General features: G+C 43.2%; 1 protein-coding gene across 1 annotated transcript in view; it reads left to right on the top strand.

The window, feature by feature from the left end:
- mfsd11 (major facilitator superfamily domain containing 11) overlaps nt 1-22,500 on the top strand; it is a 39,352-nt gene that overhangs the window by 14,328 nt on the left and 2,524 nt on the right. The window contains exons 9-13 of the mRNA XM_034190825.1: nt 966-1,009; nt 1,106-1,171; nt 1,272-1,397; nt 1,963-2,140; nt 20,530-20,665. Coding sequence (XP_034046716.1) covers nt 966-1,009; nt 1,106-1,171; nt 1,272-1,397; nt 1,963-2,140; nt 20,530-20,665 — 550 coding nt within the window. The remainder of the gene's footprint in view (nt 1-965; nt 1,010-1,105; nt 1,172-1,271; nt 1,398-1,962; nt 2,141-20,529; nt 20,666-22,500) is intronic.

Here is a 22,500-nt window from a genome sequence, read left to right on the forward strand (position 1 = left end):
GAATGTCTAAACATAAAACCAGTTTATTTTGCTGAAAATTGTACAAATTGACTGTGAGTACAAAGAAAATTATTCTTTTATCATATGTTCAAGAGTAATAGGCCTTTAAATTTGGGTTTGTAATTTAGGCAGAAATTGTTTAACAGCATCCAGTGGTCATAGAAGCTTACATCTGGCAAGCTTACAAATGTAACATCTGGTTCTTTCCGGACTTTCTTATTTGTAACTTCAGCATTCTGATCAGGTTTTTCTTCGCCCACAAGAGGTAATGAGATACAATTTTATACTGTAAAAGAGATGGACCAAAAATGTGTTTTCTGGGCTGTGAGATCATTTTATGACTTCAAACTGCAAAATTTGCACAATGCACATTTTCACTAATCGCAGCCACAGAACAGCAATCGCAAAAAAGTATGGACGATATGGAATTTTTAAAAAAGTTTTAATGTGATGCCAAATGAGGCGGGCCCCTATTCAAGGTCAGGTGTTTAATCAAGAAAGTATGTAAGTGTAATTGGTCCTGGGGGTTCCCTGTAGCGCATTTTGATTATAATGGACAAAATTCGCTGGTCCACCTCAATCTTTTTACTAAAGTTTTACTGTGTGTGTGTGTGTGTGTGTGTGTATATATACACGCCCCACGGACTGCACTTCAGTCCTCCTTATTGGTCCCATCCTGTCACATCAGGAATGCAACACTTGTTACAGCTGTGTTGTAACCTTTTGATTCCGGCCTCGTTGGATTGATCACCTCACAGCTTATAGTTTACGTCAGCATTTTTTGACATTGCTGCATTCTTCATATTGTTCTGCTATAAGTTGACTTACAGATGTATTTGATTCCTCATCTCTGTCTTTTTGAGGCTCAACTTATGTCTGAACAGTACTTCGTAAAGATGTATTTTATCATCTTTATGCCATTGAGCGTTGCCATTTCATTGATGGCCAGTTGTTCTTCTTTGTAGGTCACCTAAATCAAACCTCTGTTCCCAAGCTCTGGATGCTTTTGGTGAGTTTAGTATAACTCACAAAAGTTTTAACTTTGAGTTTTTAAACCGTTCTTCACCCAATGTTCTCATATTATCATGAATTTTCCTTTTGACAGTCAAAGCGTGCAAGCTGTGTGTTACCAAGGAGATGTTGCTGCTGAGTACCTCTATAGGATACACAGGTGGGTTAATAAAACAGATACAAAACAAGATGTTTGACAGCTGTAAGTGTGGTCAAGAAAATGAATGTATTAAAAGTGTCTAAATATGTTGCTGTGACAGGTTTGGAGCTGACGTTCTACAGTGGGGTGTACGGGACGTGTATCGGAGCCATGACACAGTTTGGGACCGACGCAAAGAGTTTGATCGGCATCTCGGGCATTTGTATCGGCATAGGCGAGATCTTAGGTAAGTCTGAAGTGAAATATTATAATGCTGGAGGCAACAAACGACGTGTTAGTTGTAGGTGTGTCTGTGACGTTCATAGAAAGCTACAGGGTCGAGCATAGCTACACCAAATTTGGTTTTCAGATAGTTTAGCTGAATGGGCTCCTTATGGGCATATATTTAAAATGTTGTACGTTTAACAGAATATTCTCATTTTCATTGTTGATGGGTAGAGGTTGGAGCTTTGTGCATTTCACAAATGTCTAGGAAATCTCAAACCTAGGACACTGCTGAAATGTGTATATAAAACAATGAAAAATGAGACGATCTCCTTGAAAATCTGAGTGTATTTGCTAATATACAAATAATGAATGTTTATGAGTTCAATGGAACAAATATTTAATGTGGTGAAAGATGGAATGTTCATTCAACGAGGTGAATATTGAAGTGTGAAATCAAACAACGTCAAAGAAAGTGCAGCATTTTAACCTTTTATTACCTGTTGTGATGTCAAACAAAATGTCTTTTGAGAATGAGGAAATCTGAGGAATGTTGTGGCGTCTTTTACTTATTCTTGTGTGACCAGGAGGGGGCGCATTTGGGATGTTGAACAAGAGCAACCGATTCGGGAGGAATCCAGTGGTGCTGTTGGGGATCATCACTCACTTTGTTGCCTTCTTTCTGATTTTCCTGAACATTGCCAATGATGCCCCTTTGGCCTCAGAGGCAGGAACAGATCTGCAGACCTTCATCACCCCCAGCAGGTAAACTGCTTTCAAACATCTGGTAGAAACAGAACATGATGACTCTACGTACATTTACACTTAGAACTTTGGTCAACGATCAACTTAACCACAAACAGCAACATTACATGCCAGTTTAGACATTTTGACAGTCCATTTCCTAATGTTTATGGGTAGAGAGACATTGGAAAAACCAAGACATGTACCATGTCAAATGCAGTGAATTAATAGCTTGATAGATTGATTTATCCACCTGCTTCAGTTTAACACTATATTTCAAAAACAGTAAATGCTTTTACTTTGTAACTTGGTCTTGAACTCATCTGCCAGGAGATGACATAAGCTTGCAGAGGAAACAGTAAGTTACAGCAGCACGTGTCCTCTGTTTAAGACAGGTGTGGTCTTTGGCTAGTAGACCCGCTGACTTCACCGTCTCTCCATTCTCTAATTAAAAACTCCATTTGACTGCATATGAGCAAACATTTTTTTGTTTTTTTCATCACAATAGATTTATTACCTCAGATATTCAATAATGTATGCATGCAACTACTCAGGCAAAGCAGGGGTATCACTTTGTGAGTTTTCTTGCAGATCTCTAGTTTGTCTTTTTTTAATCCAGATTTCAAACATTCACCTCATGCCTTTTCTAAGAGGACAGAAACGATAATGTCATCTACACATTTGATGACAATCAATCAATCAATCAATCAATTTTTTTTATATAGCGCCAAATCACAAACAGTTGCCCCAAGGCGCTTTATATTGTAAGGCAAGGCCATACAATAATTATGTAAAACCCCAACGGTCAAAACGACCCCCTATGAGCAAGCACTTGGCTACAGTGGGAAGGAAAAACTCCCTTTTAACAGGAAGAAACCTCCAGCAGAACCAGGCTCAGGGAGGGGCAGTCTTCTGCTGGGACTGGTTGGGGCAAACGTATTAATGCTAAACATTAATACAAACGTATTAATGGTTAGCATTAATACGTTTGTATAAAGGATGTTAAAAGTGTAATAAAAGCATCAACATTCATCAGCAGTAATTAGAGTCTGTCCAATCTGCTCCCATCGATGAAATTTTATGTCTCGATTGTATACGTTTTGTGTGACATGTTGTACACTTTAGGGTAGACTGTGACACCCAAAATGAGGTTCTTCACTGTTTTCCATGATGACTCATCACTGGCTCATCACACCCCATCTGATTGGTTGCCTGAAAAAGAGCTGCAGTTCTGATAACATCTTTTTGAAAAGTTCATAGACATTCAGCTTGAAATGCTCTGAGCACTTTAAAAGACTGTGGATGCATCACTTTTTCTCTAGATATCTGCATGTACTCTATTCTCATTTGGAACAATTGGGGGACAAAAGGCAAAGTTTAAAAAAAAAAAAAAAAGCTATGTGGATGCCTACGCTTATTCAGATCAGATTATCTCAATGTTAATAGGTATTTTTTTGAGCCTGACAAATATGGATATTTGTAGCAGATACATTACTAATATTGGGGAGTAAAAAATATGCAATACATATAAAATAGCAATGATTCCTTACATTTTATTATCAAACCCTTATGCCAAAGAAATATAATTGATGCTTGATGTTTTACAGTTTAAACATGAGGTTTTTTTTTAAATAAATAACTATAAATCTAAACAACAACCAACCAGCCACTTGTGTCGTTGTTGTGAAACACCCATTCTGATTGAAAATGAATGGTACCTGGTCACTTTTCTACATCTCATCTGCATCACACTGTGGAATCCAGAGATAAGCACTGTTCTAACAAGACTCAGAGCCTCTAGATGTCTAACTGTAATTTCTGAAGTATACATCGCACCGCAGTAAGTGACACCTGTCCAAAAATGCCTCTTTAAGAGGAATAAAACTTGCATAAGCTGAACCGGAGTGTAAGTCGTATTTTCCACTTCATGCAGCAAGAAGAAAAATTAATTCAGTCTGTGCATTGTTTATTTATGTATTTGGCACACATGCCGTTAAGGAGCACAGCTAATGTACTAATTAATGCTGGTATACCAGGCACAAAACAAGAGTAAACTTTTCTTTTGGCCACCGAACAGACAATCGTATGATGTAAATGTGCAATGCAATTAAATGTTTGAAAACATCTTTGTAATATTTTATTGGTAAATTCAAATTCAGTACTTTGTCATTGTCATAATAATGCAGTTATTAATAATAGGATGTCGTTTGACTCTCTTAACACTGGTATAGTAGGGTAGAACGTCTACAAGTACATGAAGTACATATTTAGCACAGCAAGATAACTAAATATCTATTGTAGGCACCGTTTTTGTTTCAAAAACAAACAAAAAACAGTAATACTTCAGCGCCAAATATAAAGTGCAGCACTGCAATAATCAAGTATTATCTGTGTGCAAAAGAATACAGGCAGTAAACTACGATGTGGACTATTGTGTGAAAGCTACAGCAATGCACGGTTTATTCCACAGTTATTATTGGTGGAGTGTGACGTGATGATGGATGGGGCAAGGGGGGTGGGGGGGCTGTTCATTTAGTTGCCTCACTGCCTGAGGATAGAGGCTGTGGAATAGTCTGGTTGTTCTGGTGCATGTTGACCAATATCTCTTTCAGAGGGCAGCGGGTGCAACAGGTGATGTGCATTTGTAATATATTTGTAAAAGATAACAAACTCACTGGTAATTTTTTTTATTATTGTTCAGTTTTTGTGCAAGACTCTTAAGAGAGCCGTCTTTGTTTTTTACAGTCCAAATGTGTTCTTTGAAATAGAATTAAAACAAATTATATTCCCTCTTTCTTCCAGTTCAAAACCAGGAGGCAGTTAAAGGGGAACAGAAATGCCCACGGATTATTTATAGCGTGAATAAACACCAAAAATGTGTTCTTTTGATAGTTCAAGAAACACTAAAAACCATAAAACATCTACAGAAAACCTTGTTTTAGTCATGGTCTGAGAGGTTTTGACATCGACCGGCTGCCGCCATTTATGCAGGTCAGGCGGGTGACGTCACTGGTTGGGGGGAAGATGAGCCTCGTTCTGAGATTCCCTGCCAGAGGCACCAACAAAGAGGTTATATTGTTATGTGTCGGACGCAGCTCGGAGAACCGACCAGCGTTTGAAAGACCCAGTATGAAATAAGCAGAGCACGGTACAAAGGCTAACTGAATTTAATACATAACAGTGATACATAAAAAACAAAGTGCGGTCTGGCGTGGTGCGCTCCCAGCAGCGCTAACGGTCCGGAGCCAGAAGCTGTTCGGACTCAAGGACCCCGCCGACACCCCCCAGGTGGCCGCAACAAACCGAGTCTGTGAAAGAAGGAACCATTATGTGAGTCCACACTCTACACACAGAGAGAACACTTAAAGGTGTACAAACAGCAAACACTTCCTGGCTTGATTACTAATCAACTTCCCAACCTGCAGGCATGGAACATCCCGTTCACAAAACTCCACTGCAGTGGAAGTCGATACATGACTAACATACAGCTCAATATAATAAAGGTGTGAGGGACACCACATTTACTGACTGTATAAATGTTAGTCACAAAATCTAACGTACCTCAGGAAGTGTGCTGACGAGCGTGAGACCTCACCCCCTCCTCTTTCACAGACCGTGCATCAAACCTGGACGTTCTCTGCATCCATTGATGATGAGATGGCTCCCGAGACGACGATCTCACCCGTCTGGTCACAAGGTCGAGTCTCTGGCAAATACACACTGTGCACTCCAGTCTTAAATGCCACCATGTTCCAATCCATGCAGATGCACCACAGCTGTGAGTCCTGATCAGCCGCAGGTGATCAGGGTGAGGTCCTGATAAACTCAGCAACACAGCCACTCAGTTCCAAATGCAAACCACCTGGAAGGAGAAGCAAAGGACAGAAACAAAAAGGCAGCCAGGCCCCCCCAGCCATATAACAGTACCCCACCCTCACGGGAAGCCTCCCGGCGACCACACAAACCTGGCCCAGGAGAAACACCCCCCTCCAGGGACCATGGCTGGAGACCGCATCTGCATTCGTCGACCAACAGAATGATGGATGTCCTCTCCTCTGGCTGCATCTTTGCCTTTGTTTCCGTCAGTCACTTAGCACAGGTGTGGCCAGGAGTTCTTAAACCTGTGCGGTCAGTCTTTGTCCAACTGTGTTCACAGTCTGGTTAGTCATAAAACCAAAAAGACAAACACAAACAACCAAAACACCCCCCCCCCTCCCCAGAGGCCCATTCCATCAAACCCCGGGAAGGGGAGAAAAGAAAAACAACCCAAACTTAAACTAACAAATAAAAATGCTAACACCCCCCCCCCTCCCCAGAGGACCGTTCCATCAAACCCCGGGACGGGGAAAAAAGAAAAACCCAAACTGAAGCTTGCAAATAAAAATGCTAACACCCCCAAACGACATGTAGGGACCAACACCCCCCAGAGGACTTCCCGCCAGCTCCAGGGGTAATAACCACAGCCGAGGTCCCTCTGGGATCCAACGTCACCCACGGGGACTCCCAGCGCCTCCCAGAGGACCACTCGTCAACCCCAGGAGACGCCTCCCCTCAGGACCAACGGACCCAGCCCCGGCCGTCTATGGCTAGATGGACCCACAGCCCTTTCCCCCCCAGAGGACACCACAGTCAAACCCTGAGGGCGGAAACTGGGGGGAAAAACAAAAGGAGAAACCCCCCCCCCCCCCCCCAGGTGCAGAGGTTACCTGGGAAACGCCCAGCATAACCAAACTGCACCACTCCAGCAACGCCGACACTACGGCTCACACGGCTGGAGCCAGAGGAGGAGAGAGGGAACAAAAAGAAACCCCCCCCCCCCCCCAGGTGCAGAGGTTACCTGGGAAACGCCCAGCATAACCAAACTGCACCACTCCAGCAACGCCGACACTACGGCTCACACGGCTGGAGTCAGAGGAGAAGAGAGGGCACAACAAAAAACAAAACAAAAAACAACCCAATTACCCCCCCATGACCCCCCAGGGGACCGTCCCATCAAACCCTGGGAGGCGAAACTGAAAGGAATAAAAAGAAAGACTACCAGAGTAACATACAGTTGCTTGGGTCCCCGTTCTGTTTTTTTTTTTTTTTTTTTATCTTTGAACAGAACTGCAGGGTCACAACCCCAGACACTAATAGTGTACAAAAAAAAAATCCCACACAAAAACCAACTCAAAAAAACACCCACACAAAATGAACTAACACAAAACAAATAAGTGTTTTATACCGTCAAGCTCAAACAAATGGAACACACCTGTTCCAACTTAAGAGCTTGACGGTAATGTGACTCAGTCACCACAAGAGGGAGCCGGAGTGCTAAAAATAAAAAACCCTCTTTGGTGACAGAGAAAACAAACGAGCCGCTCACTTGTGCGCAGCTGTGAGCAACACACAACCAAAAATGTGATTCAACTAAATAACACTGGAGCTGACAACAGACGCAGTAGTTATCTTCATCCGGGGAAACGGGTCTACAACTGTCACACGGGTCGCGGTGCTTCCCGTGTGACAGAGCTCCGCCGCGCGCGTTCACCCATTACAGACACACTCTTGCAGCTCCCGTCTAAACCTCTTATCCGGTCGAAGTGCGACGCAAAGCCGTCGCCAGTCATACTCCACCACGACCCACGGATAAGGCACAACACAGGAACACGGCTGCAAGAGAGCACAAATCAGTATTCAGTAATGGGACTCAAACACGCACCATCCGGGCGGAGAGCACCCGCAACTGATCCGGATAACTACTGAACGTCTGCTGCCGCCTTCCCGGCGCATTACCGTCTCTGCTACCGCTGGGTCCGTGATGTTTGGCCAGAGACTACTGTTATGTGTCGGACGCAGCTCGGAGAACCGACCAGCGTTTGAAAGACCCAGTATGAAATAAGCAGAGCACGGTACAAAGGCTAACTGAATTTAATACATAACAGTGATACATAAAAAACAAAGTGCGGTCTGGCGTGGTGCGCTCCCAGCAGCGCTAACGGTCCGGAGCCAGAAGCTGTTCGGACTCAAGGACCCCGCCGACACCCCCCAGGTGGCCGCAACAAACCGAGTCTGTGAAAGAAGGAACCATTATGTGAGTCCACACTCTACACAGAGAGAGAACACTTAAAGGTGTACAAACAGCAAACACTTCCTGGCTTGATTACTAATCAACTTCCCAACCTGCAGGCATGGAACATCCAGTTCACAAAACTCCACTGCAGAGGAAGTCGATACATGACTAACATACAGCTCAATATAATAAAGGTGTGAGGGACACCACATTTACTGACTGTATAAATGTTAGTCACAAAATCTAACGTACCTCAGGAAGTGTGCTGACGAGCGTGAGACCTCACCCCCTCCTCTTTCACAGACCGTGCATCAAACCTGGACGTTCTCTGCATCCATTGATGATGAGATGGCTCCCGAGACGACGATCTCACCCGTCTGGTCACAAGGTTGAGTCTCTGGCAAATACACACTGTGCACTCCAGTCTTAAATGCCACCATGTTCCAATCCATGCAGATGCACCACAGCTGTGAGTCCTGATGAGCCGCAGGTGATCAGCCTCAGGTGATCAGGGTGAGGTCCTGATAAACTCAGCAACACAGCCACTCAGTTCCAAATGCAAACCACCTGGAAGGAGAAGCAAAGGACAGAAACAAAAAGGCAGCCAGGCCCCCCCAGCCATATAACATATATATGACTACTAGAGTCCACACTCCCAATGCTGCCCACTAAATGTGAACGTCCCTTCATGGACAGTGACGTGATGCCTCCTAACCAGGCAAAATACTGACGAAGTTCCCGGATGTTAATGCATTTTCAATAGGGATTCAAGACTGAACATTCGCAAAAAAACACTCATAAATCATGTCAGGAAAGTATTAAAGTTACTCTGACAGCCGCACATTCCCAAATATTAGTGTTAAAAGTTACACGGATCTGCGCTGTTAAGCTGCACTGCTGGGCTGAACTGAGCTGCTGCTGCTGTTTTCAGCACATACACCTGTTTAGCAACCAAATGTCATGGATAAAGTGACAAGAAGAACCAAAACCACTTACTTATGGAAGGAAATATTGTCTCCCTTCTTCCCCCATTTGTGGCTTTGGCAACATGCACAGTTTTCCAGCATATTCCACCTGTTTCTTGACGAGACTAATAGAACTTCCATGAGCGAGCTCAGTAAACTGCACTCGTTCTCAGCAGAGGAGACGCCAACCAGTGACATCAACCGGAAGAGCCCTCCACTGACTTCAGCCAATGGCCATTTACAAATAATATTATCTACACTGCACTCAAACATTCTGCAAGTGTATGAATAACACTTAATTTTTACCAAGGAATGCACAAACAATTTCTCAAAAAGCCTGTTGTTCCCATTTAATACCAAATTCTATTCTTATGTAAGTGCTTCTGATTGGTCAATATAGTCTTGAGATTGTGATTTTATTCACCTATGTTCTCTATCTATATGTAGGGCTGAAATTACTTTTTGGAATGATGTTAAACAGTGTCTCACACACACGCTCATCTTAAACCGCTTACTCCAGTTAAGGGTCGCAGGGGGCTGGAGCCTATCCCAGCAGTCATAGGGTGTGAGGCAGGGTTCAATTTAAAGTTTCCAGTCCACCTAACCTGCATGTCTTTGGATGTGGAAGGAAGCCGGAGCACCTGGAGGGAACCCACAGGAACACGGGGAGAACACACAAACTCCACACAGAAAGGGCAGAGGTGGGAATCGAACCCATGATCGTGATGCTGTGAGGCAACAAAATTATTTATAAGCTATCTTTCCATCTTTACTGCCGTCATGTAATAAACAGCAAAACCTTGAACATGACTGGGAGGTGACGGTCTAGTGGTTAAGGTGTTGGGCTTGAGTCCGGAAGATCATGGGTTCAAATCCCCGCCTGACTGGAAAATCACTAACGGCCCTTGGGCAAGGCCTTTAATCCCCTATTGCTCTCGGTGTGTAGTGAGCACCTTGTATGGCAGCACCCTGACACCCTGAGGCATAATTGTAAACGCTTTGAGCGTCTGATGCAGATGACGCTCTCATGCAGAAAAGCGCTATATAAATGCAGTCCATTTACCATTTATGACTGGGATTCAAACCCGTGCTGTTGGCTCAAAACTCCAATGCTGCAATGGATCATAGTGTAATAGTCACAATTCCTATCCCTTACCCCTCCCTCACACTTACCTCTGGTGTTACAATGTTACCATTGCGGGGGACAGATGCGGAACCTACAGAGAATCCAAGTCATTAAAAAGATACAAACCTCTCTCAGTGGCCACGGAGCTCTGCGGCTGCAGTTACTTAGACCCTGCGGCAGCGGAGCGGTGCCGGAGCTCCGCATCAAAACAGCAAACATAGTCTCTGGACTTGTTGCCAGGTTGGCCACAGCTCCACACAGCAGACGGGGGCGGTGTGAGTGGCCCGCTGCGCCATTTACTGAGCCCGCAGACTCGGTAAATGCATCGGAGGCAGTGAGAGCAAGGCCTTAAGCCCCATATACACACAGATGGTAAGAGCTCCCGGAAGCGTCCCGGAAGAGTTTTTGGCCATCTTAAGGATCACACGCCGTTGTTAACGCCGGCACTAGGGGGCATGGCTTAGTTCCAGCTTTACTGGGAATCGTCGAAAAAATTATTCAACATGTCGAATAATTCCGGGAGCGTTCCCGGAGACCTCCCGTGACGACAGACAACGCGAACAACGGCGTTTGATACTTTTTCATTGCCATTTCATCCTGCCCCTTCCTGTAGTGCCGCAGTTCGCGTCGCACCGCGATGACCAATCAGGGACTGAATATGTAGTGACGTGGAGATGTCTGGAGTTTGAAGATGTGAACATGTCCTGTATCTGGTAGCAGCCTGTGAGCAGGACTTATGTCTCTTTTGTCCTTTATTTTACAATCATGACAGAGTTTTTGGAGCGAGCAGCAGCAGCACCACAGCAGCGTGGAGCGGAGTTTCTTTTTATTTTTATTTTACGTGCGCGAGCGCGAATCGTCCTGGAGATTATTTTACTTATTAGCTACACAGCTGTATAATAAAGCAAATGGTGACTGGCTTCTAAACACAATTATGACAGTTTTTTGGGGGAAAGAGCGAGGAGGAGCCCCGCTGCAAACAGCAGCAGCAGGGAGCGGAGTTTCTTTATTTATTTATTTTTTTTTACGTGCGCACGAGCGAATCGTCTGTAGAGAATATTTTATTAACTACACAGATGTATAATAAAACAAATGGTGACTGGTTTCTAAACACAATTATGACAGTTTTTTGGGGGGGAAAGAGCGAGGAGGAGCCCCGCTGCGCGCGCGCCACCCCTTTCCACCGCGAAAACAGCCGGAACTACCGCGAACTTTGGTCTACGTACTACTCGCCGACAAAACCGTCTATGTGTAACAAAGCCTTTAGCCTGACTCCTAACCTTAACCATAACCCCTAACATGACTCTACTACATACAAAAAAGACTTTGGCATGATTAATTTGGCGACGTATGAATAGCCACTTAGAACAGGGTTCTCAGCAGGATGTTTTTCTCAGCGTAATGTAAAAATCACCTTAAAAAGCCGGGGGTTCGGGGGATGCTTATGCTTTGCACCCCGCTGAAGCGTTTGCATTGTGGGCTTATAAAGGGCGTTCTTTGTTAGTCTAAATAAATACACCAAAATCTGATGTCCAGACAGAAGAAGAAAACATCTGTGTTTCAAAATGTGAGGAAAGTGTTTCCAAAAATGCCACCAATTTGAAGTTGAAGCTGCAGTGGAGACCTTCATCTGGTTAAATGTGCTGAAAGTCGCACCGCAGTAAGTCACCCCCACCACCACCACCATGTCTGTAAACCCACACCTGCTGCTACACTTCTAAATAAAACTAAGGCTCTTCAAACAGCAATTATTATTTGAAAAAAACCTTTTCCTTATTTTAACATTAAATGAAGGAATCAGTCATCATGGTTTTAATTTACAAACATCAGATTTCTAAGGAGTCTTCTTTTTTAATTAAACTATTTTAATTACAAATTATTTAATGTAAGAAAAAAACAAGGATTTTCTTGAATAAACTGCTGCGTATAAATTAGCAGTCCTGATGTTCCTGACACATCTCTACACTGTTTTGTTTTGAGATGAGATATACTTTATTGATCTCACAATGGAGAAATTGTTTACTCTCCAGTTACCTCAGACAGCAATTAGTCCACAGTTATTGTTTACCGTAATAATGGCACACATCAGAATTAAAGACAGCACATAGACATTTGACATTGTTTATGTGCACTAAGTTTGAAGAAGTCCGTTATTCGAATTGAGGCAAGTGGGTGAAGGTCACGCAGCAACCCTGAGTTGCGCCACCGTCAGCTTGGGGAGGAGGGACGGGGACCAGCTGCAGCTAAAACCACGCCACCCCCGCGGAAGGGAAGGGATGACGTGAGCAGAAGCCGGAGTGTGTGTGTGTGTGTGAGATGGGTGTAGGAGAGGGAGTGGAGCATGCTTCAGTCCTGTGAAACAGTTTGTCATTGAGAGTTGAAATAAGAAAAGAGCCAAATGTTCACCAAGGCCAAGACATTCCTCTGGAGGAAAACAGCAGGGCAATTTGACCTTCAGGCTGATAAGCCTGCCATGTTGTGGTTTGAGCAGTGAAAAACATTTTTTACAGCTTCACTTGAACAACCAAATCCCAATTATGAATTAAGAGTATTCCCAATTATGAATTAAAAGTCTTCCCCGGCCTCCGAAATCTTCATCTTCATCTGCAAGGTACACATCTGCTCCAAGATGTCATCCAGTTTGCGTCTGAGTTCAAGTCATCGCAGTCTGAGAATGCATTGCCTTGCCCACCTCGTTAATCATGACGGACAAGCGAGGGGCCGTGGTTCTTGATGCCGCCGTCTTGCCAATTTTCCGGTAGATCAGGGCAGCACATAAGCCAGAAAGTCAATCAATCAATCAATCAATTTTTTTATATAGCGCCAAATCACAACAAACAGTTGCCCCAAGGCGCTTTATATTGTAAGGCAAGGCCATACAATAATTATGTAAAACCCCAACGGTCAAAACGACCCCCTGTGAGCAAGCACTTGGCTACAGTGGGAAGGAAAAACTCTCTTTTAACAGGGAGAAACCTCCAGCAGAACCAGGCTCAGGGAGGGGCAGTCTTCTGCTGGGACTGGTTGGGGCTGAGGGAGAGAACCAGGAAAAAGACATGCTGTGGAGGGGAGCAGAGATCGATCACTAATGATTAAATGCAGAGTGGTGCATACAGAGCAAAAAGAGAAAGAAACAGTGCATCATGGGAACCCCCCAGCAGTCTACGTCTATAGCAGCATAACTAAGGGATGGTTCAGGGTCACCTGATCCAGCCCTAACTATAAGCTTTAGCAAAAAGGAAAGTTTTAAGCCTAATCTTAAAAGTAGAGAGGATGTCTGTCTCCCTGATCTGAATTGGGAGCTGGTTCCACAGGAGAGGAGCCTGAAAGCTGAAGGCTCTGCCTCCCATTCTACTCTTACAAACCCTAGGAACTACAAGTAAGCCTGCAGTCTGAGAGCGAAGCGCTCTATTGGGGTGATATGGTACTACGAGGTCCCTAAGATAAGATGGGACCTGATTATTCAAAACCTTTATAAGTAAGAAGAAGAATTTTAAATTCTATTCTAGAATTAACAGGAAGCCAATGAAGAGAGGCCAATATGGGTGAGATATGCTCTCTCCTTCTAGTCCCCGTCAGTACTCTACCTGCAGCATTTTGAATTAACTGAAGGCTTTTTAGGGAACTTTTAGGACAACCTGATAATAATGAATTACAATAGTCCAGCCTAGAGGAAATAAATGCATGAATTAGTTTTTCAGCATCACTCTGAGACGAGACCTTTCTGATTTTAGAGATATTGCGTAAATGCAAAAAAGCAGTCCTACATATTTGTTTAATATGCGCTTTGAATGACATATCCTGATCAAAAATGACTCCAAGATTTCTCACAGTATTACTAGAGGTCAGGGTAATGCCATCCAGAGTAAGGATCTGGTTAGACACCATGTTTCTAAGATTTGTGGGGCCAAGTACAATAACTTCAGTTTTATCTGAGTTTAAAAGCAGGAAATTAGAGGTCATCCATGTCTTTATGTCTGTAAGACAATCCTGCAGTTTAGCTAATTGGTGTGTGTCCTCTGGCTTCATGGATAGATAAAGCTGGGTATCATCTGCGTAACAATGAAAATTTAAGCAATACCGTCTAATAATACTGCCTAAGGGAAGCATGTATAAAGTGAATAAAATTGGTCCTAGCACAGAACCTTGTGGAACTCCATAATTAACTTTAGTCTGTGAAGAAGATTCCCCATTTACATGAACGAATTGTAATCTATTAGACAAATATGATTCAAACCACCGCAGCGCAGTGCCTTTAATACCTATGGCATGCTCTAATCTCTGTAATAAAATTTTATGGTCAACAGTATCAAAAGCAGCACTGAGGTCTAACAGAACAAGCACAGAGATGAGTCCACTGTCCGAGGCCATAAGAAGATCATTTGTAACCTTCACTAATGCTGTTTCTGTACTATGATGAATTCTAAAACCTGACTGAAACTCTTCAAATAGACCATTCCTCTGCAGATGATCAGTTAGCTGTTTTACAACTACCCTTTCAAGAATTTTTGAGAGAAAAGGAAGGTTGGAGATTGGCCTATAATTAGCTAAGATAGCTGGGTCAAGTGATGGCTTTTTAAGTAATGGTTTAATTACTGCCACCTTAAAAGCCTGTGGTACATAGCCAACTAACAAAGATAGATTGATCATATTTAAGATCGAAGCATTAAATAATGGTAGGGCTTCCTTGAGCAGCCTGGTAGGAATGGGGTCTAATAAACATGTTGATGGTTTGGATGAAGTAACTAATGAAAATAACTCAGACAGAACAATCGGAGAGAAAGAGTCTAACCAAATACCGGCATCACTGAAAGCAGCCAAAGATAACGATACGTCTTTGGGATGGTTATGAGTAATTTTTTCTCTAATAGTTAAAATTTTGTTAGCAAAGAAAGTCATGAAGTCATTACTAGTTAAAGTTAATGGAATACTCAGCTCAATAGAGCTCTGACTCTTTGTCAGCCTGGCTACAGTGCTGAAAAGAAACCTGGGGTTGTTCTTATTTTCTTCAATTAGTGATGAGTAGAAAGATGTCCTAGCTTTACGGAGGGCTTTTTTATAGAGCAACAGACTCTTTTTCCAGGCTAAGTGAAGATCTTCTAAATTAGTGAGACGCCATTTCCTCTCCAACTTACGGGTTATCTGCTTTAAGCTATGAGTTTGTGAGTTATACCACGGAGTCAGACACTTCTGATTTAAAGCTCTCTTTTTCAGAGGAGCTACAGCATCCAAAGTTGTCTTCAATGAGGATGTAAAACTATTGACGAGATACTCTATCTCCCTTACAGAGTTTAGGTAGCTACTCTGCACTGTGTTGGTATATGGCATTAGAGAACATAAAGAAGGAATCATATCCTTAAACCTAGTTACAGCGCTTTCTGAAAGACTTCTAGTGTAATGAAACTTATTCCCCACTGCTGGGTAGTCCATCAGAGTAAATGTAAATGTTATTAAGAAATGATCAGACAGAAGGGAGTTTTCAGGGAATACTGTTAAGTCTTCTATTTCCATACCATAAGTCAGAACAAGATCTAAGATATGATTAAAGTGGTGGGTGGACTCATTTACTTTTTGAGCAAAGCCAATAGAGTCTAATAATAGATTAAATGCAGTGTTGAGGCTGTCATTCTCAGCATCTGTGTGGATGTTAAAATCGCCCACTATAATTATCTTATCTGAGCTAAGCACTAAGTCAGACAAAAGGTCTGAAAATTCACAGAGAAACTCACAGTAACGACCAGGTGGACGATAGATAATAACAAATAAAACTGGTTTTTGGGACTTCCAATTTGTATGGACAAGACTAAGAGACAAGCTTTCAAATGAATTAAAGCTCTGTCTGGGTTTTTGATTAATTAATAAGCTGGAATGGAAGATTGCTGCTAATCTGTGTACCAGCCCTGCTACTATAAGACCAAATATGAATAAATCCTCGACGTTCTCAACAGGGAAAGGCGCAAAGCATGCAAAACGCTATGACTCCCAGGAGTCGAGAACATATCCTGCAGGACACATTCCATCTGGGCAGGTAGGATCCCCCGATCCTGACCTTCTTGTAGAAAAGATGGTGTCAATAGCGTTCAGAGACCAGCTGATCAATTCCGTGGTTAACCCAATAGTAGTCCAGTAGATCCAGTTTCCAATATAATTTGAGGAATTCACAGTCTGGTGAAGTAGGGACTTGAAGGTTAAAGCAGAGAGCAGAGATAAGGGAGAGTGGAGGAGATGCGACCGCCCTCGTCAGAGTCCCAAACTGAATGGCCTGATGCCTTGTTTCTTTTGGCTTTAAAGTAAGGCTGGAACAGTGCGCAGCATACTGCAGGAGAACTTTAGTGGCTGTAAGACAACTTACCCCCAGCACTTGGTACAGGGCACACTGCAGGAGTCAGAATTTTAGCGGCTGTAAGAGAACTTTCCCCCAGGCTTCGGTGCGGGGCACAGTGCAGGAGTCAGAACTTTAGCGGCTGTAAGAGTACTTTCCCCTCAGCGCTCTGTGTGTGGCACACTGCAGGAGAACTTTAGCGGCTTAACTTTTCCCATATGCGCAATGATCTACACCAGAGAACCTTTGTGCGCTGTCTCATGGAAAATGCATGGAACAGGAAAAAACTGTGGTGTGAAACGGTGGATGATTTTCTTTTCTTGCCCACAATAATGGACGATAGACCGGTAGCGACTTTAATCAGCAGAAAAGTGAGTCACGATTAACATCTTTAAATGGATTTGACTGAGGTTGATTTAAAAAAAAAAAAAAAAAAAAAAAAAAAAAAAAAAAAAAAAAAAAAAAAAAAAAAAAAAAATTCTGTAGGTTGATTTTGAACCCACTGCAGGTCCATGATCATCATTTTTGATCATCAGAAATTATGATTTTCCCATTACATGCCCTTGGAAACAGCGTAACGGCCCAACTGCAGCGTAATTTTTCATGCAGCAGCGTAATGGGCCGTTACACTGTTATAATGCTGGTGAGAACCCTATTGCTCAAGAACAAAGAACCTTCTTCTGTCCCTTCTTCACACTTCTTCTACTCTAGAGTAGAAGAAGAAATAGTAATAGCCTCTCTCATATATTACCCTAATTCTTTGGGACTCAAACATTAGATCTCTCTCTTCTAAGTCCCTGTTAGTAAATTATATAATAATTGATCAACATATTGATTTATTCTGCCTTACCAGAAACCTGGTTACAGCAGGATGAATGTTAGTTTAAATGAGTCAACACCCCCGAGTCACACTAACTGCCAGAACGCTCGTAGCACGGGCCAAGGCGGAGGATTAGCAGCAATCTTCCATTCCAGGATCAGGTGACCCTGAACCATCCCTTAGTTATTCTGCTATAGACTTAGACTGCTGGGGGGTTCCCATGATGCACTGAGTGTTTCTTTCTCTTTTGCTCTGTATGCACCACTCTGCATTTAATCATTAATGATTGATCTCTGCTCCCCTCCACAGCATGTCTTTTTTTCCTGGTTCTCTCCCTCAGCCCCAACCAGTCCCAGCAGAAGACTGCCCCTCCCTGAGCCTGGTTCTGCTGGAGGTTTCTTCCTGTTAAAAGGGAGTTTTTCCTTCCCACTGTTGCCAAGTACGTGCTCACAGGGGGTCGTTTTGACCGTTGGGGTTTTTCCGTAATTATTGTATGGCCTTGCCTTACAATATAAAGTGCCTTGGGGCAACTGTTTGTTGTGATTTGGCGCTATATAAATATGCAGTATGGAGTCTGCTGTTTGGGGAAGTCTCTCTCTCACTCTCAGGACATGGCAAACCCCCTAACTAAATGTGCTACCTCAGGCCTTGACACCCCATACACATCTGTCAGACGTTGCTGCTCCTCTGTACCTACATTCTAATATCACCTCTTCTCTGCTCCGTAGCTCTCTCATTTTCTCTGCCCTCCACTTTTCTCATCTCATCTTATATTCTCCTTTCCTCTCCCTTGCTCACGATAGTGACGTAGCCTATGTAAGAGTCATATTCAATTCTTGTTTCATAATACAATACATTTTAAGATAATGTAATCGAAAGACAGTATGGTTTTAAAAAAGTGAACACTGTATCCAGAACTGTTCCTGACCTCCCTCAGGTCCAAAATGAAATTCTGCTCAGGAGTTCTTATGTCGGACTTGTGATTCATGTACAACCCCAATTCCATTGAAGTTGGGACATTGTGTAAAATGTAAATAAAAACAGAGTCCGATTTGCGAATCCTTTTCAACCTCTAGTCAGTTGAATACACCACAAAGTCAAGATATTTAATGTTCAAACTGATAGACTTTATTGTTTTTGTGCAAATATTTGCTCAGCAGCTTGGGACTTTTCCCCCAAGCTGCTGGTGGCACGACTCACGTTGCAGCGGCCCTCACCCGCTTTACCTCAATTCGGATGATGGACTGCTTCAATATTACGGTAAACAAGTAATAATCGTGGATTAATTGTTGTATTTTGTCTGAGGTACTTGGAGTGTAAACGTAATTTCATTGTTGTTGCATTTGTGATGACAATGACAATAAATCTAATTTAATTCAATTCAGTTTTGAAATGGATGCCTGCAACATGTTTCAAAAAAGCTGGGACAGTGGTATGTTTACAACTGTTACATCACCTTTCCTTCTAACAACACTCAATAAGCGTTTGGGAACTGAGGACACTAATTGTTGAAGCTTTGTAGGTGGAATTGATGTACGACTTCAGGTGTTCAACAGTTGTCTCCGTTGTCTTATTTTGCGCTTCATAATGCGTCACACATTTTCAATGGGCGACAGGTCTGGACTGCAGGCAGGCCAGTCTAGTACCTGCACTCTTTTACTACGAAGCCATGCTGTTGTAACACGTGCAGAATGTGGCTTGACATTGTCTTGCTGAAATAAGCAGGGACATCCCTTAAAAAGACGTTGCTTGGATGGCAGCACGTGTTGCTCCAAAACCTGGATGTACCTTTCAGCATTGATGGTGCCATCACAGATGTGTAAGTTGCCCATGTCATGGACACTAACACACCTCCATACCATCACAGATGCTGGCTTTTGAACTTTGCACTGTAACAACCTGGATGGAATTTTTCCTTTTTTGTCTGGAGGACACGACGTCCATGATTTCCAAAAACAATTTGAAATGTGGACTCACATTTCACAATCAGGCCACAGCACACTTTTCCACTTTGCGTCTGTCCATTTCACATGAGCTCGGGCCCAGATAAGGCGGCAGTGTTTCTGGATGATGTTGATGTATGGCTTTTGCTTTGCATGGTAGCGTTTTAACTTGCACTTGTAGATGTAGCGACGAACTGTGTTAACTGACAATGATTTTCTGAAGTGTTCCTGAGCCCACGCGGTGAGATCCTTTACACAATGATGTTGGTTTTTAATGCAGTGCTACCTGAGGGGTCGAAGGTCACGGGGATTCAATGTTGGTTTTCGGCCTTGCCACTTACATGTAGAAAGTTCTCAAGATTCTCTGAATCTTCTGATTATATTATGGATTGTAGATGATGGAATCCCTAAATTCCTTGCAATTGAACATTGAGAAACATTGTTCTTTAACTGTTGGACTATTTTTTCACACAGTTGTTCACAAAGTGGTGATTCTCACCCCATCTTTGCTTGTGAACGGCTGAGCCTTTTTGGGGATGCTCCTTTTATACACATTCATGACACTCACCTGTTTCCAGTTAACTTGTTCACCTGTGGAATGTTCCAAACGGGTGGTATTTGAGCATTCATCAACTTTCCCAGTCTTTGGTTGCCACTGTCCCAGCTTTTTTGAAACGTGTTACAGGCATCCATTTCAAATTGAGCAAATATTTGCACAAAAACAAAAGTTTATCAGTTTGAACATTAAATATCTTGTCTTTCTGGTGTATTCAATTGAATATTGGTTGAAGAGGATTTGCAAATCACTGTACTCTGTTTTATTTACATTTCACACAACGTCCCAACTTCATTAGAATTGGGGTTGTATTTAAAAAACACAGTTGCACAGCAAAAACAAAGAAAAGCAACTTATACTCTAAAATCCAGTCCTCCTTCTGGAAGTGAAAGCAGGCACAGATGTGATTTCTGTGTTCAGAGCCCCGTGTACCAACTGCACCGTGCCGTGCTCCCGTCTGTCTTTGGGCTGCTGGACAGCATTTCTTGAATTATAGCTCCCTTTGCTGTTTCATGTGTATGACACATTTCCTGATGCAGTGCTGCCCTTCAGTCACACTTACCCGTCTGTTTGTGTGTTGTTGTTGTTGTTGTAACCTGCTGTAAACTCTGTGTGTTGTGGCTCAGCACCCGGGTGGCGCTGCTGTGCAGCTTCCTGCTCGGCCTGGGAGACAGTTGCTTCAACACGCAGCTCCTCAGCATCATCGGCTTCGTGTTTCATGACAACAGCGCCCCCGCCTTCGCCGTCTTCAAGTTCATTCAGGTGTGTTTTAGCAAAGTGTGACTTGAAGACTGAATGAACCCTGTTTTATTTGTTTGTGGTTTTGGTTCATACTGTGGAATTTGTTCTGTGAAGTTTAGAAAACAGCACAATGAGTTACTGGCGAGTCCTCATCTGTGGTATCCACTTGAAGCCTTATTTGTTCCCCACAGTGACTGAATTATGATCATGTCTCTCAAATAGGCTTTGTTCCACTGGATCTGAATTGTTTTTTTTTTTTTTTTCTGGATCCACACAAAATCCTCCACATTCATAGATACGGTACGTCCAGAAAGTATTCAGAGCTTCACTTTTTCAACATTTTATGTTACAGCCTGGATGGAGCAAATTAATTTTTCCCCTCAAAATTGTACTCACAACACCCCATAATGACAACATGAAAAGTTTTTTTTTTTTTTTTTTTTTTTTGCAATTTTATTAAAAAAAAAAAAAAAAAAAAAACGCAACTAAGAAATCTTATGTGCATAAGTACGAGGTATGTTAGAAAAGTAACGGACCTTTTTATTTTTTGCAATAACCTTATGGATTTGAATCACGTGTGATTGCATCAGCCAAGCTTGAACCTTTGTGCGCATGCGTGAGTTTTTTCACGCCTGTCGGTTGCGTCATTCGCCTGTGAGCAGGTTTTGAGTGAGCACTGGTCCTCCCCCCTCATCGGATTTTCATTGTGAGGGAAATGTCTGAACGGCTGGAGCAGCGGTGCATCAAATTTTTCCAGAAACTGTGAGAGACAGCCATGTGAACACCATTTGGAAAATTCAGATGGCTTTCGGTGAAGATCTTATGGGGATCACACAGATTAAGGACTATTACAACCGGATTAAAGATGGCGCACAATGGCGGATGGCACGCCGCGCTCTGAGCGGCGATCGACAGGCTGAAACGACCAGATCATTTCCAAACTGAATGCTGTGTTGATCCGGGACGTCGTCTGACTAGCAGAGAAATGGCAAGAGAGGTGCACATAGCACTTTTCCTGAAATGGCAGAAAAGGTGGACATAGCAATTTCCCGGCACATTCCACTGTTAAAGGAGATTTTGTCATGAAAACAGGAGCGGAGGAATTCGCCACAGAGTCGCTAATGGCGCGGAACGAAAGCACCTCTGTGTCGGTCTCACAGGACATGTTGTGACATGCTCAGCTCTTCGACAATTTCTCAGATACTCACTCGACTGAAAAGCCACCCAAAGCCGTCTGAATATTCTGAATGGTGGAAGAGCTGGGTATGTCCCGTGAGACTTCCAACACGGAGGTGCTTTTGTTCCGCGCCATGAGCGGCTCCGTCCTGATGCACGAATTCCGCCGCACGTCTTTCATTACAAAATCTCCTTTAACAGTTGAATGTGCAGGAAAAGTGCTATGTGCACCTCTCTTGCCATTTCTCTGCTAGTCAGACGACGTCCCGGATCAACACAGCATTCAGTTTGGAAATGATCTGGTCGTTTCAGCCTGTCGATCGCCGCTCGGAGTGCAGTGCGTCATTGTGCGCCGTCTTTAATCCGGTTGTAATTGTCCTTAATCTGTGTGATCCCCATAAGATCTTCACCGAAAGCCATCTGAATTTTCTGAATCATTTCCACCTGGCTGTCTCTCACAGTTTCTGAAAAAAATTTTGATTTAGCAAAGTGGCAGTCGCTCCGCCATTTTCCTGACAATGAAAATCCGCCGAGGGGGCTGGACCACTCCTCCCACAAGGCGTGCTCACAGGCGAATGACGCAACCGACAGGCGTGAAAAAACTGACGCATGCGCACGAAGGTTCAAGCTTGGCTGATGCAAGCGCACGTGATTCAAATCCATAAGGTTATTGAAAAAAA

The sequence above is a fragment of the Thalassophryne amazonica genome, chromosome 16 (genome assembly GCF_902500255.1).
Source record: "Thalassophryne amazonica chromosome 16, fThaAma1.1, whole genome shotgun sequence".
Lineage (NCBI taxonomy): Eukaryota > Metazoa > Chordata > Actinopteri > Batrachoidiformes > Batrachoididae > Thalassophryne > Thalassophryne amazonica.